General features: G+C 35.7%; 2 protein-coding genes across 2 annotated transcripts; one reads left to right on the forward strand and one right to left on the reverse strand.

Annotated features, from left to right (window-relative positions):
* Window positions 1–4,713: 4,713 nt before the first annotated feature.
* LOC148689587 (uncharacterized) lies at window positions 4,714–5,435 on the forward strand. Its single transcript, XM_088688506.1, has 2 exons — window positions 4,714–4,773; window positions 4,875–5,435. The coding sequence occupies exons 1-2, from the start codon at window positions 4,729–4,731 to the stop codon at window positions 5,433–5,435; spliced, it is 606 nt and encodes a 201-aa protein (XP_088544632.1). The 5' UTR covers window positions 4,714–4,728.
* Window positions 5,436–13,816: 8,381 nt separating this feature from the next.
* On the reverse strand, window positions 13,817–14,595 carry LOC137708970 (uncharacterized). Its single transcript, XM_088688749.1, has one exon. The coding sequence runs from the start codon at window positions 14,484–14,486 to the stop codon at window positions 13,977–13,979; it is 510 nt and encodes a 169-aa protein (XP_088544875.1). The 5' UTR covers window positions 14,487–14,595; the 3' UTR covers window positions 13,817–13,976.
* Between the last annotated feature and the right edge of the window lie 1,249 nt (window positions 14,596–15,844).

A 15,844-nucleotide genomic window follows, 5' to 3' on the forward strand; every position in this document is an offset into this window, starting at 1 on the left:
AAAGTTGTTCTTCAAATTGCGCTACTAGTATATCATCTTCTTCCTCTTGCTCATAATCACTGTCAATAAGCTCCTTGTCAGTCCTTTCCTCTTCCTCCTCATCATCATCATCTTCATTCACACCCCTTGCATTGCTTTCATCTTTATTCCCACCATTATTACAGGTTGCAACTTTACCCTTATGCCCTTGTTGTCCAATCCCAAAATCCCCAAACTCATCATCCCAAGAGTTAATCAAATGTGGTAGTTAAATATAAAGAGAGATAAGACACTTACATATTAATATTGATCTAATATCAAAGCATTAAAACTAGAATATTTTCAAGTTAAATCATCACTTTATTTAACCTAAAAGAGAGAGAAGCCAATAAATTAGGGAAGAGGAAATTGAGAGCAAGGTATTGTCAAATCTATGAAAAAAAGATATGGATACTCTAAGCTTGAGAGGAATGCGAAGAACATGCTAATTAGTCATTCCCATCAACTTAATTAAGTTCCTTCAATTTTATTATCATAAAAATTATTAGCATAATTAATTTATTGGGTGTGGCTAGTGATGGAAGGAAGCATGTCGCTCCTGATTGGAAGACTAGCAAGGTGTTCATGGTGCAACAAATGAAGTGATGGGTAGAGGCTTGAGAAACTATGGGGAGGGGAGTAGGAGAAACTAGTTCACGAAAGAGAAAGCCCATTTCTATTCAAACCATACACCTAAGTCAATGCCACAACAACCAATCCAATACCATTAAACAATGAAAGAATTTAACACAAAGTAACAAACATATACATTGGAACAGCAGAATAGTCTAAACCCACTTCAAACCCTCAAACACTGACATTACAAAACAGCCCACTAACAAATTTCACAGGAAAACAACACCCACTTAGACCATCTCCAACCCTTGGGGCAAAACTTAAAAATTTTAGCCTAGAAAATTTAAGTTTTAACCCAGTAACAACTTTTCTGCTCTAACCCTTTTGGCCTAAAATTTTAGCCCCAGATTATTAAAAAATAAATTTAGGCTAATTTTTCTTTAAAAAAATTTAACCTTAAAAAGAAAATATGTAAACTATCCTAAATTAATTTTATGAACATTTTAACCTAAAAATATTTAAATTTCGATAAATATTGAAAAATTACTACATGAAACTCATGAAACACTATGAAAAAAATATGAAACACATGATAGAGATGTATAAACACAAAACACATGAAACAAAAAAGGGAAGAAATGGTTTTGGAAGATGGTAGAAAGAAAACTTGGAGGACTTGTAGGAGAAAAGTAATTTTGTGGGAAATGTTTGAACAAATACATAGGTATTTAGAGTTTTTAGGTGAATTTTGAGTTAAATCACTTTTTAAATTATTTTAGCCGTTGGATTTAAATTTTGACCGTTAGATCTTTTTTATATCATTGGATTTGATCATATTCAATATCAGCAGTTGGATTTAATGAAATTATAAATATAAACTAAAAAACAATTGAACCTGGACTGTTGGATCACCCAACAATCCATTGAAGCACAACCCTTGGATGAGAAAAAGAACCATTAGGCTCATCAATGCAAGGAGACAAGTGGGTGACAAGCCCACGTGGGTTGGTCACTTCTTCTGCTGGGCTTGGCACATGTCGAGTGTGGGCGCGTCCAGGCCTGGCTAGTGGGCTTCAAACGCCTTTTCTCAGTCTCACATGTGGGCTCTGATGAGTCAATATTATATTATATATTTTACCCTATTCTTAGTATAATTTGGTAATTATTTTGGTAGAATTTTGACACTTTGCTTTATATTTTCAATATAAGACATTCGACTTCTTCTGGGATGAAACGGAATTAAATGGACGAATTTTGGAGTAATTCAAATTGAAGGACATTCGTGTGTTCCTTAGCTTGTTTTTATCAAAATTTCATCAATTTCTACCAAACGGTTATTTTCTAGCGATTAAATAAATGTGCAGTGCGCGTTGCTGAAAAGTGACGTTTCTGGACTTAAATACACTTTTTGGAGCCCAAGATGACCTCGGATGAGCTCGTGGCCTTCTGGAGAAGTGTTCAGAATAGTCCAAGCTTTAGATCCAGTTATTTTGGACTAGTTTTGGAGCTGATATGGGTCCAAAACGTGGCTGTGCAGAATTTTGGGTGAATTTACCAAGTCAATTTAGGATTATATTTCCTAATTTATTTCAATTATTTGGTTTCTTAGTTTTATTCTAAGACCTTTCACTAGGAGGTTTTAATTAGAGAATAAATAAGCCTTTTTGGCCGGCCTTAGGGTTTTTTTCTCTTATGCTCCGTTTGGATACAGTAAAATAAAACAGAATTTCACTTAAACTAGGGAATTAGGATGGGAAAGCAGTTTTCCCACGTTTGGGAACCTTGTTGCGAGAGAAACGGCAATTTCCATGAGAAAAAAGGGGGAAATTGGGGATGAAGATTACCGAGTTTAATTTCCATCTAAATAGGTGGAATTTCACAATTCCAACAACAGAGAGAATCCCAAATCCATCGGATGGAAATCTTGCAGGCGCCAAATTTCATGATTAGGGCGCCAAACTAGTATGATTAGCGCCAAAGTTCACAATAAAAAGGGCTTCACTCTGTTATAACTCACCAATCTTCGAAGGGATTCTCACTTGTGCTTCATCTTCTTCCTTCATTCTAGGTCAGCCTCTTCCCTCTTCTCTCTTCTTTCTTGAATTATTTTAAGCTTTTTGGGTATACTCTTAACAGCAATTGTGAATTTTGGTGATAATCATATGCTTGGTGTGCTTATTATTTTTTTTTATCTGATTGAATTGTGTATTGGGTCTGTAACCTTATCTGGGAAACAACTCAAATCCAGAATCAGAGTATAATCGTCTTGTTAATTAGTGAACGCTAATTCAATCTGATTAGCAGACCCCATGTGATCAGTGATATAATTTTAATCAACTGTCACTTAATTAGCCAACAGGAGTTGCTGCAGAACTCAAAATAGCTGGTTTGATAATCTTTAGATAGAAATAGCATTTGATGTCAATCCAAAAAAGCACATGACTTTCTAGCGCATATCCAGTCAAAACATATCTAGCTTCTCCTAGTCGCTACCGAATATCTTTAATTATGATTTATGGCAAGCAGAAGCAGCAATATGAAAATGATGATTTTGTTAAGCCACCGAAGCAGTAATTGAAAGATTGAAAATGATGATTTTGATGGCCTTTGGTGTTAATTTAGAAAGTTCCTTGATTTGAATGTGACTTGTATGGCTACTCTTTTGGTTAAAATAGAAAGTTGCATATCCCATAACTGTTGTTGCATGTCACAATATATCTTTGTTCATATATTCAAACAGGTATGGAAAATACTGATGTTGTAGACATGCTAACGAGGTTAAAGCGAAAACGTGCTATAAATGAAGAGGAAAATAGGAAAAAGAGGAAAATTATTGTCGGTTCGATTATATATGTTATTATGCATTGGTATAGTAAGAGTGTTCTTCTCAAAGAACCTTCAAATGATTGGGATCAAGAAAGACAATCTTTCCTCGGCCAATTGTTTAATGGAAAAGATTCAACTTGCATTGAACAATTATGAGTTAGCAAGAGTGCATTTAAACGGTTATGTGAAATTTTACAAGGGATTGGTGGATTAGTTCGCACTAGACATGTGTCCATTGAAGAATCTGTTGCAATTTTTTTGCATATACTTGCCCACAACTTGAAGTTTAGAGTTGTCAATTTACACTATTATCGTTCCAATGAAACAATTAGTCGGCAATTTCACAATGTGTTGCATGCAATGATGAAAATAAGTCAAGAATATGTGAAATATCAACCATGCATTATTGGTAATTCTAAAAGAGAGAAATGGCGGTGGTTTGAGGTAATTCTGAAAAAAAATTATGTATTTGTTTGATATCTTCACTAGCTTTTTAGACTTTAATCTTTTTTTCATTGTATGACATTTTTATTTAGAATTGTTTTGGAGCACTTGATGGAACTCTCATTCCAGTAACAATAACGGCTGAGGAAAGGCCAAGATATCGAGATAGAAAGGGTGATATATCCACTAATATGTTAGGAGTTTGTGGTCCAGATTTAAGATTTTTTTATGTGTCGCCTGGATGGGAAGGCTCTGCATCTGATGCTCGTGTTTTGCATGATGCTTTACATAGGAGTAACCGGTTTCATGTTCCAAATGGTAATGTGTGATACCAATTAGTTCTATGTTAGAAAAACAAAACTTTAAAATGTATCTAAATTTGTCCTCTAAATTTTTATTGTAGATAAGTATTTTCTTGTGGACGCTGGCTATACTAATGGACCGGGGTTTTTAGCACCTTACCGTGGAACTAGATATCACTTGAAAGAGTGGGTTGGAAACCGTCGACCTAAAAACTACAAAGAATTATATAATTTGCGTCATTCAAAGGCAAGGAATGTTATTGAGAGGGCATTTGGATTGTTAAAGAAACGATGGAGCATATTACGCACACCATCCTTTTTTTATATTAAAACACAAGTTAGGATTATAAATGCATGTTGTATCTTGCATAATTTTATTAGAACTAAGCAAGCAGCTGATCTAGTGTTAGAAGCTCAAGATTTACAATTATTATCTGCTAAATTTGATATTCATGTAACTGCCGATAACATTCGAAATCGTGTGAAATCTTGGAAAAAGTTCTATGCAATAGTGAGTGATATACTAAGTCAAAGTGGATTTAGTTGGGATGCAACCAAAAATATGAAAAGTGTAGATGAAGATCATGTCTGGCAAGAGTACGTGAAGGTATGACAAATTCATTATTTTTTCTTTTGTATGTGTGATATTCTTTTAACTCTTCTTATACTTACGGTTTGCTTTTTTTATTTTTATGTTTTGATTGGTAGTCACATAGTGGTGCTAAAAGTTTTCGTTGGAAGGTCATTCCAAATTGGGATGATATAGTGGATTTGTATGGCAAAGATAGAGCCATGGGTGAGGGTGCTGAAACAGGTGTGGAAGCTGTTGAGATTATGACTCCTCCGCATAATGAAACTAATCATATTGATTTGGATGGTGATACGCAAGGTTTAGAAGATATTGAAATTATTAATGATATTTCACCTACTTCAGCCAATGTTCAGAAGACTCAAAGCAAGAGAAAGCCAACAAATGTTGTTTATGTGCCTTATACAAAGAAAAAACCAACCACCCCTAAAGATATAATTGCATATTCACTTGCCAAGATGGCTTCATCCTTTCAAGAATATATTTGTGCAGACACAAAGAAACTTGATCAAACAGAGGTATATGATGAAGTAAATGCAATACCAGATCTCAGTGAAGAAGAACAAATCAAAGCATATGCTTGGTTGATCAAAAATGAAAAGCAATTTCTGATGTTGAAGACACTCCCAGTTGAGAAGAAAAGGAATATGGTATTATTGTTTACTTCACGAGGCATATAGGATTAATTTCATTATATTTCCCATTTTAGTGTTTTTTAGTAAGATTTTAGTTAGAATAAAAGCCTTTCATGTCATGAAAGTTCATTGACATTTGCAAGTGTGCTTTACTGGGATTTTTCTACTACAATCAATTTTATCACATTATTGCAGACTCATCACATTATTGCAGCTATTAATTGTTGGAAAATTTACTCTGATTTTAACTAATGTCTTGCTAATGTATCATTTTGACGCAAACCGATGAAATGCCTGAGAGGGATGTTGTTTCTTGGACTGAGTTGATACTTGCTTATACCAAGGTTGTGGATATATGGAATCAACTCGGGAGTTGTTTGAGGGGTTGCATGCAAAAGATATGGTGGCGTGGACTGCAATGGTTAATGGCTATGCTCAGAATGCCCATCCAAGATAAGTGTTGGATTGCTTTTAGAGAATGCAATGTGGTGATGTAGGGACTGATGAGATTTCGTTGGTTGGTCTCATTTCGGCTTCTGCACAATTAGGTGCATCTAAGTATGCTAATTGGGTTCGAGACATTGCTGAGAAATCCGGTTTTGGAATGTTCTTGTGGGTTCTGCATTGATAGATATGTACTCCAAGTGTGGAAGCTTGGATAATGCATTCAAGGTTTTTCAGGGAGTGAGGGAAAGAAACGTATTTTCTTATAGCTCAATGATTTTTGTTTGATGACTTTAACCTTGATGATTTATAACTAGTTTAACATTTTTATTCAAATTTGTATTCCTCTATTTAATACAAATTCTAGAGAATATCCGAACAAAGAAATTTGGAATTCCCGTCATTTTGTAATTTCTATGTATCTAACATCCAAATGATGAAATTTCAATTAACAGGAATTTAATTACTGTCAATTGTAATTCCCGTCATTTAAAATTTTGTGATAATTTAGAAATTCTCCATCCAAACGCAGTGTTACGCAATTTTTGGGGAGAAGATTTTGGGAAAAGTTTAGAGATTTCAAGACTTAATAGTTTCAAGGTGTCTTTATTCTTTTTTCTAGTTTAATACAAAACTCTTTTTAATTTTCTTATGAACTTATGCATGCCAGTTTTGGATTGTTAATCACTGGTTTAAACTATCTACTTGTCTTAGTGATTTGTGACCATTAGGATATTTAAAAAAGTAATTTGATGCAATTTTGGCAGAAGGCTATTTCCTAAAATTGACTAAGGCTTCTTGTGGTTAATATGTGTAGCTTCTTAGGATGGACGACATGTCTTAAGAGTTATATGGTTTTCCCAAAGGTTTTCACAAAACTTAATGAGTCTTGCATGTTCACATTTGATATGGATGCCACAGACGGGTTGCATGTTAGATATATGTTCTATGTTGGAGCGTCCAAGTATGATATATTTTAGGAAAACCTAACCTTCAAAATATGCATGTGTAATTCATAAGAAATTAGAAGAACTACATAGGATTGTTAGGGTGACAGCGGAACCCTAGTACTTTGTCACTTTGAATTCTAAAAATTGTTTCCTTTTTCCTTATTTAAAAATTGCAGATTTTAGTCAACCTTTTTGATTAATTTCGTTTTTCTTAATTTAGGTCATTAAATCAACCTTTTCCAATCTTCGTTTTCAAATAATTAATTAAGATTTTGGTTTTGCATAAATTGTTTTAAATAATCCCTTCGGAAAACGACCTTGCTTGATCCGTTTATACTACAACTACCTTATTCTCTTGCAAGTATTTGTGTTATTTTAACCTCTTTGTGTAGGTACCTAAAAATCCTATCAGCTCCACCACTAACTTTGGCCTAAATCTTGGCCAGAATTTGGCAATTTTTTGAGTTTTAACACATAACTCCATTTTAGTACAAGTGTTGGAATGAAATGGGGTGGGAATAGAAGGGTAATTTTGAGACTTACTTCAAAGGTTGGAGTTGGTCTTATCAATCCGAACAAAAAGCCATATTGGAACCACTAAAAGTGCAAACAAACTCAAAAACTAAAAGAGATTCGAATTACTCACCACATTGTGGAGGCTTTCCATTTTTTATATTTCTGCCATCATAATCAACCTAATTCACCCTCGCAAACAACCAATCTCGAATTATTCCTGACAATCCTCTAATTTAGTCGAATCTAACAGATTTCATTAAATCTCATGTAAAAAATCCCCAATATCTTTTCAAACCCTAAGTCTTACAATAGAAAAGAATTCGCAGAAGAGGCAGGAATGGGGAAGAGTGAGAAAAAGTAAGGGATTAGGTGGGACAAGTGAAAAAGTGGGAAGGGAGGAATAAGATTAGTAGGGTATTATTATCATTTACCATGAAAATGTTGTCACGTGTCCCTTTTTAACGTTGATTTGGACGAAACGCAGACAAAATGACGACATTGATTCCCAGGGTTAAAATTCAGGGACCACATTGACTGATTTTCAATTTCAAGTACCATCATGATTGATGGAGTCAATTTCAGAGACCATTTGTGATAAAAACCCGAAAATTGAAGGGGAAAATAATCATATTATGATTGCAAAGCTTAACACTTCAAAAATTTATTACAGAAACTCAACAATGGGTAGAATGTTCCTAAGATTTATATTTCCAAAAATTAATCTATTGACAAAGCGAAAAACACAAATCAGGATAGAGAAAATATATAAAATTTGAGGAGAAGGTCACAAACACATAAAAGTTATTTAATGGAGCTTATTCGACCAAATTTATTGAGCACTTGCATGGAGTATACATGTGACAAAGCCAAATATAGATGATGGTAACATTCAGGTAATATATAATTGGAATCTTAACTTCATGTGCTCAACTAAATGCCACACACATACCAAAAACAAATACAAAGGGAACAAATAAAGGAGTCTATGAATTTCCATGTTGTGTACCAAGTCAATATAAATGTACTCCAATATGACTAGCTCTAAAAGAAAGACATCCATCCCTTCTCAGTATGGTTTATCATCTACAAATGAAATAAAAGAATAAAAAAAAAACATTGTAGCCAAAATAATTTCTTGAGATGGTAGATAAAGTAACATGTAATCCTGTGTTGACAAATATGCAATTGGTAAGTCAAGCAATCGAAAAGATGCTGTCTCTCAATGAAACTAATTTTGCAGCATTTTAAACGTTAAGAGATTCGGTGCATACTAATTTAACATAAAAATTAAGTCCACATTAGACTTACATTCTTATTCGAACCGAAAAACACAATGCTTTAGCTGAAAACGCAATCAGCCACCGAAATCGAAAAGAAAAAGCTTTATGCATTATTACAGAAAAGAAACAGAAATTCCAAAAAAGAAAAAATAGGCGAGCTGAACTGAGCTGCAGAGAAATGAAGTAAACAACCTGCAAAAATTTCTAAAAAAATGCACCCAAACACCTCTAAATTCAGAAATTGACAAATCCCTAATAATCGAATTCAAATCAAACAATCATAAACTAAACGAAACGACGTTGAAATTGCAAATGGAAAAAAGTAACGCCCAGATTTTATTTTATTTTTCCAATAAACTTATTTAGATACACAATACCGAGATACTTGATGACATATTTATGTAAGGCTTTTTAGTTAAAATGGTCCCTGAAATTGAAAATCAATAGAAATGGTCCCTTAGATTGTCCAGCATCCATTATTTTGGTCCTTCCATTAAAAACTCTGTTAAGTGGACCTGGAGCTCATACCGGAAACTGAGATTTTTGGCCGGAAGTTTTGGCAACTTTTAAACCTTCGTAACTCAATCGTTTCTTAATCAAATTCGACCCATAATATATCAAAATGAAGATAGGAAAGTGTTGAACAATATTATACCCATTTGGAAGCCCAATGGTTGCCGTTCATGGCCAGAAAATAGCCTGAAAGGTGACTGGTCCGCAGAAAAATTGAAAAACTCGCTGGAAAGTGGGTAAACTTTAAACGTTTATAACTTCTTCAATACTCAACGAAATCAAGTGATTCAAAACGAAAATCATACTTTTCAACGAGATGAAGAGAATGGTAGCTTTATTGATGGTTAACTCGCTGTGGTTTGGCCGAAAAACGGCTCGAAATTGGCTAACTTGATGAGACCAAGACAACCACTTTTGAACCATTTTCCGGCCAAACCACGGCGAGTTAGCCATCGAGAAAGCTAATGCTCTTTGTCTCATCGAGGAGTATAATTTTTGAATTGAATCATTTGATTTCATTGAGTATTGAAGAAGTTATGAACGTTTAAAATCTACCCAGTTTCCAGCGAGTTTTTCAGTTTTCCCGCGGATCAGTCACCTTTTAAGTTATTTTCCGGCCAAACCACTGCATTTTAGCCATTGATAAAGAACCATTCTATTCTTCTCGTCGAGAAATATGATTTTTGTTTTTGAATCACTCGATTTCATTGAGTATTGAAGAAGTTATGAACGTTTAAAGTTTACCTAGTTTTCCAGTTTTCTCGCGGACTAGTCACATTTCAGACCATTTTCCAGAAAAATTACAATAATTTAGCCATCAAGAAATGTACCATTCTCTTTTTCTCGTCGAGAAGTATGATATTTGTTTTTGAATCACTCGTTTCGTTGAGAATTGAAGAAGTTATTAACGTTTAAAGTTTACCCAGTTTCCCGCGAGTTTTCTAGTTTTCCCGAGGACCAGTCACCTTTCAAGCTATTTTTCGGCCATCTCCTGTAACCATTGGGCTTCCAAATGGTATAATCTTGTTCAAAACTTTCCTATCTTCATTTTGATATATTATGAGTCGAATTTGGTTAAGAAACGATTGAGTTACGAAACTTTGAAAATTGCCCAAACTTCCGCCCAAAAATTTCAGTTTCCAGTATGAGCTTCGAGACCACTTAATGGAGTTTTTAACGGAAAGAACAAAATAATGGATGGTGGACAATCTCAATGGCCATTTCTATTGATTTTCAATCTTAGAGACCAAAGTGATGTGTTGGGCAAATCTCATGAACCATTTTGGCTATAAAACCTTTATTTAATAGTGTGCTAGTTTTGTGTGTCTAAATGCATCACTATTCCTATAATATTTCTATCAATTAATTGTCTACATTGCGAGGCTGTTAAAATGATTTACTATATACGGCACCTAGTTAAGTAGTTCTATAAAATTTAGTTGTGTAAAGAGGATAAAGTCATGTACATACTTGTTAACTAAAGAGAAATGTTCCAGTTACCCTTTCTCTGTAAAAGACTATCCTCCTCTCAGTAGCCACAACTGGCTGCAGTGATGAGGCAATTTTTACCCTCATGAAGAGAAGTGCTGAATACATAGAACCCATCGCACTCAAAATATCTTGTTGCTTTTTCCTTGATTTCAGAAATTTTAGAAAAAAGAAATTATGGATCCAGAAATGAGGGGTTCCGTTTCTACACATTTTGGTTCCATATTTTCGCCATGAACCTAGGTTGCTATGTCACCATGCGTTACATTATTATTATTTTTTTTTTTATTTTTATAAATTTCACGTTTCACAGCCCTAATAATATCATCAACATAAACGAACAAAGAAGGAACATGCAATATGATAAACCACTATCTAAATTGCTATTTTAGCAATAGCATTAGCACCAGTGTTTTAGATACATGTTGAGATCTCTATAATTGAAGAGGGCTAGGGCGGGTGAAATTCATATTTTTCATTGACTGAATATTATAAACCACAATTTGATTCCAATTAACAAAGATAGAAAAACAATAAATAACGTGTGATATGAATGTTATATTATTGATTGGGATTTTACTGAAGAAGCAACACTACTAGAAAATATTATTTTGCCGGCAAATTAATTTTGTCGGTAAAATCGAAATTTCTAGTAGTGCAAGACACTGCTTGCAAACTCCTTAGTCGAAACTTTGCACTTAATTTGCTTTCATCTGCAAGATTCCGAAAGGATATTCACGATCAAAGGAAGAGAAGAAATTTCATTGAAGAAAACCCAAAAGAAAAAGATTGATGCTTACAAAAATCTTACCTCTATATATTTTAATCCGAAAATAATCACTTGGTGGTACTGGTGGACGACAATTGCTCACAATCTTAGTAAAATGAAGAATGTGGGATCATGATTTTTCAGGACCAGAGTAAGGTGACCAGACCTAAGTGAAATTTATTTTTAATAGAGTAAAAAGTATCAACAAAATTCTAGATACGAATACCATAGAGGTCCGATCATGAACTCAACAGCTTTATGATAACTGACCAATTAAGATTACAAGGGGTATGTATGGAGAGGAAAGCTCAGCACATGGGGGTGGAAGAGAGCTGTCGGTACAATGAAGAAAGATATATCACGCCACGTTTGAACTTCATCCTTTCACATTCCTACTTCCTTGGGACTCGGTCGAATAAGTCCATTCGTGACTCGGTTTAACCTATTCTCGATCCAAACTGTTATTTCAGACCCAAACAAGCACTTTAAGAAAAACGGCAACATAATTAGTAGGTCCAAAAAGTTGGTAGAAGCACCTAACATTTTAAAAGACTCCAACTAAAACGTTTTACATTTGTTTTTGAAACTCGGAGATGAGTATGTGGCAGTAAAATTTGACAGGTGAACTGAAGCTAGAACAGGTTACTGAAACTAGGTATCTTAGGTACATATGTTCTCAAACATAGCTAGTGCAAAGATTGTGGTGGCTAGAAGGAAGGCAATTATAGATGGTCTCTGGCCTACCAGGGCAGACATACAAGCTGGCCCCAGGAACAAAGTGCAGAGCTGCAATGGAAATTGGCAATGACCAAAAGGCTTCCTACCATTCAACATTTTATTTAACTGAAACTTGATGGCAAGGCTAGGGAGTTACCGCAGGGAACTGGAAAACGTTTGAGGATGGTAGTACTCGATAGACCTGGCCATTCTTAAACGACTTATTAATCCGATCAGAAATTACATGAAAATAACGGATTTCAGGTTAACACGTTAACTAATCGGGTAGTGATTAGGTTACACGCTAACTAAATCCTTATTGTTGGATTCTTTGATCTCACTTACGATTTAGTATTACGTTTTTCATTTTGTTATTTATTGATTTAATATAGTTTTTCTCTCCGAATAACGCGTCGGGTCATATTAGGACGAGTTCAACGTCGGGTCATATCAGGTCGAGTTCAAGTATGGTTATGATACCTGTCATTTTAATGGTGTTACAGGACACGACCTGTTAAAATATCGCGTATGTCAAGAAAATAACACTAACCAAAAAAAAAAAAAAAAAAAAAAAAAAACATGACACGAGTGCCAGATCTAGTACTCGACGACGGACATTGATGCGGAAAATGTCATGGCAAATGTGGCAGTGGCAATTGACACCTGCGGAACGATATATAATCAACTAGCGAGGCAAGAAGGAAAACAAACTTGATGTGACGCGAAGGGGTCGATGTATCATATATAGTTTAAGGATCACGTGCAACTTATCACTAAGAGACTAAAGGGAATTTACGTGATGCCGCCGCCACAAAAAAGAACAAGCTGGTGTGCCTGCAGGTCGTCGCTAGATGTCTTAAACAATGTCGAGTGCAGGATGCCTTAGCCTTTTAAATTGTAGGAACCAGGAAGTGTTTCATTAAACTAACTCGTGTGACGAATGACAAACATTTATTAGACGAGTGACATGCTTGAGTCTATTTTCTTGATTGCAAGAAAGTTTCTCCCCGAAAGAGGGTTTCCGAACAGGAAAGCTCACCGGTGGTTTTATTGGCTACACTGTCCATGTGATTATGCTAAGTTGATGACGTGAGGAAGGGGCACCTCAGATTCAGTTTTGACTTCTAACTTGCAAGAGGGAAGCGAATTGTAATGTACCATTACCATGGAAACCTACTCACCAACAAGTATCGACTCTCTCTGGTGCCCTGAGATACGATTATATTTCTATAGCACTCATTACGCGATGTAACCTTTAATTGTATGATCACTATAGATCACGCGACGTAATATGAAGATGTTTCATCGCCAGTTGTAGGAGCACTATACCAACACAAGGACGCATCCTCGTTGCATGCAAGTTTCTCCTCTCAAGCTGGCCATACTAAGCTCCAACCAAATACTATAATTCCATTACATTCTCATTCCCATCCCCTTGTACACCACATCCTTGATAATTAATTTAGGTATGGGTTACCATAGTAGGTAGATCAAGCCGAGCAATCAAACTTGTTCAAGCTTTAGATTAGCTCCTTCCCCTTGCCCCCAGTCTTAACCAGATATCGAACATGATAGACACAAACAAGGCAAAGAGACGGGGTAAAGTGACGATTTTTGAGTTTCAGATGGCAATGTCGAACTCGAATTTAGTTTCAGGGGCAAATGTCAATCAAGATTGCAATTCACATATCACAAACTAGACATTTTTATCACAACCACGAATCCCTCAATCTAGGATTAACAAACTGATTCCAATCAAAATCTATCAATTTAGACAAATCCAAAGTTGAATTTAATGCAAAATGTTCAGTGCAAATATTGTCAAATGTCAGAGTTCACAACACTATACAGTAGACAACAAACACCAAGTTAAACAAATTCCCAAAAGATCAAAATTAGGGTTTCAAATTCAAACATAACCTCCCACCAAAATTGGTCCTCCGCCATCTTTCTCTTCCTCCTCCTCACCCTTCTTCTTCTCTCCGATCTCTAATCCCGCCAATCCATCCACACAATCCCTCTCCCCACCACCTCTCACGTCCTCACCTCCCACGATCACCTTATCCCCTTTCTCCTTCTCACCGCCCACCACCACTTCATCACCGCCGACCTCCACCGACCCACCCTTGTTTCCGCCGCACGATCCCGCCGACCGAGTCTCCGGCTCGGCTCCGACCAGCTCGCCGGTGTGATCCTTCAGGTCCAGCCAGGGGTCATTGACGCAATCTTCGAACGATTCCTCGTCTTCGTCGGAGGTGAAGATCGAGGTGGCGGGCGACTTGACGGCCGTAGCTGCTTTGAGGAAGGCTTCCTTGATGGAGTCTGGCGGGAAGGCACAGTCTTCGAGGCCAGCGTCTTCGAGACGCGGAGGGAGGATGTGGTGCAGTATCCCAGCTCCTTTATTCTCGGTGGCCTCCATCGTTGAAATCAGAGAGGAAGAAAAGCATCGAGGAAGAAGAGGAAGTGCAACGCCAGCGATCTATGTAGAAACTACAGGGTCTGTTTGGTCGCTTGAGTAAACAATTGCGGCTTCCTTGTAGCTCTGCTATATTATCCGCTGTACACGTGTCATGCGTCGATGATACAAAAATAAGAGAAATAAATAAAGAGGAGTGTTTGCCAAATATAGTAAGTTTACAATTTGCTCCCTTGAGAATAGACCTGATAATTTTTTACACGATTCATTAATACGACACGTAAATGATACAAAAATAATGAATTTTGGGTTAACTTGATAACTAATTGGGATATTATCGGATCACACAATTAGAACCCGTTAATAACGGGCCTTTAACAGGTTTACACGACAGTGACACGTGAGTGACCCGTTTCGACATGTTAAGAAAAAAGTTATTTTCATGACTCTAATTTTTTAAACTACTAAAGAGACTTGTTATAAAATACAATAGCATAACGTATGTCTATATTGTATATTAAATATGTATTATTGTATTATTATTCTATATAAATTTAAAATTGTTGTAAGCCTATTTGATTAAACTATTCTAAGAGAATAGAGAGGGGGAGGTCGGCGGCAATAAGGGAGAAAAGAGAGAGATTTAAATTGTGATGTGTGTGTTGTATCATCCCATTGTGCATTTATTTATAGTAATATGATATGTTAAATCCTTATCTTTTTAGGATTACAACTTTAATAGGATATTAACTACTAAAGGGAATATTCAAAGATATCCCTAGATACACTAGGATTTACACAATCATATTTATATTCTAAATATGACTGCAACACTCCCCCTTGAGTGTGTAAATACTCAAACAAAACATCGCATCAAATCTTCAGCAAATAAGGTAGAACAGTTGATGAAGTCGGCGGCACAACGGGCGAGTGTGAGTCAAAATTTAAAGAAAGTATGCATTGGTAGTAAAACTCACAAAACCTCGCTTTGGTAAAACCTAAGGCAGGTGAAAACTCATAGACTAAGGTGAAAAATGAGAAGTATGCATAATGTTTAAAACAAACGTCAAACAAGACGAAAGTAGTGAACTCAACGGAGTATGATCATCCCAGGATGGGTGCCTCATCAAAACCTCATTAGGTAGCAAAAACCCAGTGGGAAAATTGCTTCTAATCGTAGGAAAAACAGTACATTAAGATCAAGTGAGTATGTTTCAGGATACTCTCCCTAAGTTAGACATAACTTCCAAATAAAAGAACTACAAGCAATTCAATTCAAATAACTTATGCATACTGATTCCTTGGACGAGCTTCTGAAAAGTAGACCTAGGAACGAATTTGCTTAACTTCAATGTTCTGAT

This window comes from Pyrus communis, chromosome 17 (genome assembly GCF_041283825.1).
Source record: "Pyrus communis isolate YQ-2024b chromosome 17, ASM4128382v1, whole genome shotgun sequence".
Classification (NCBI taxonomy): Eukaryota; Viridiplantae; Streptophyta; class Magnoliopsida; order Rosales; family Rosaceae; genus Pyrus; species Pyrus communis.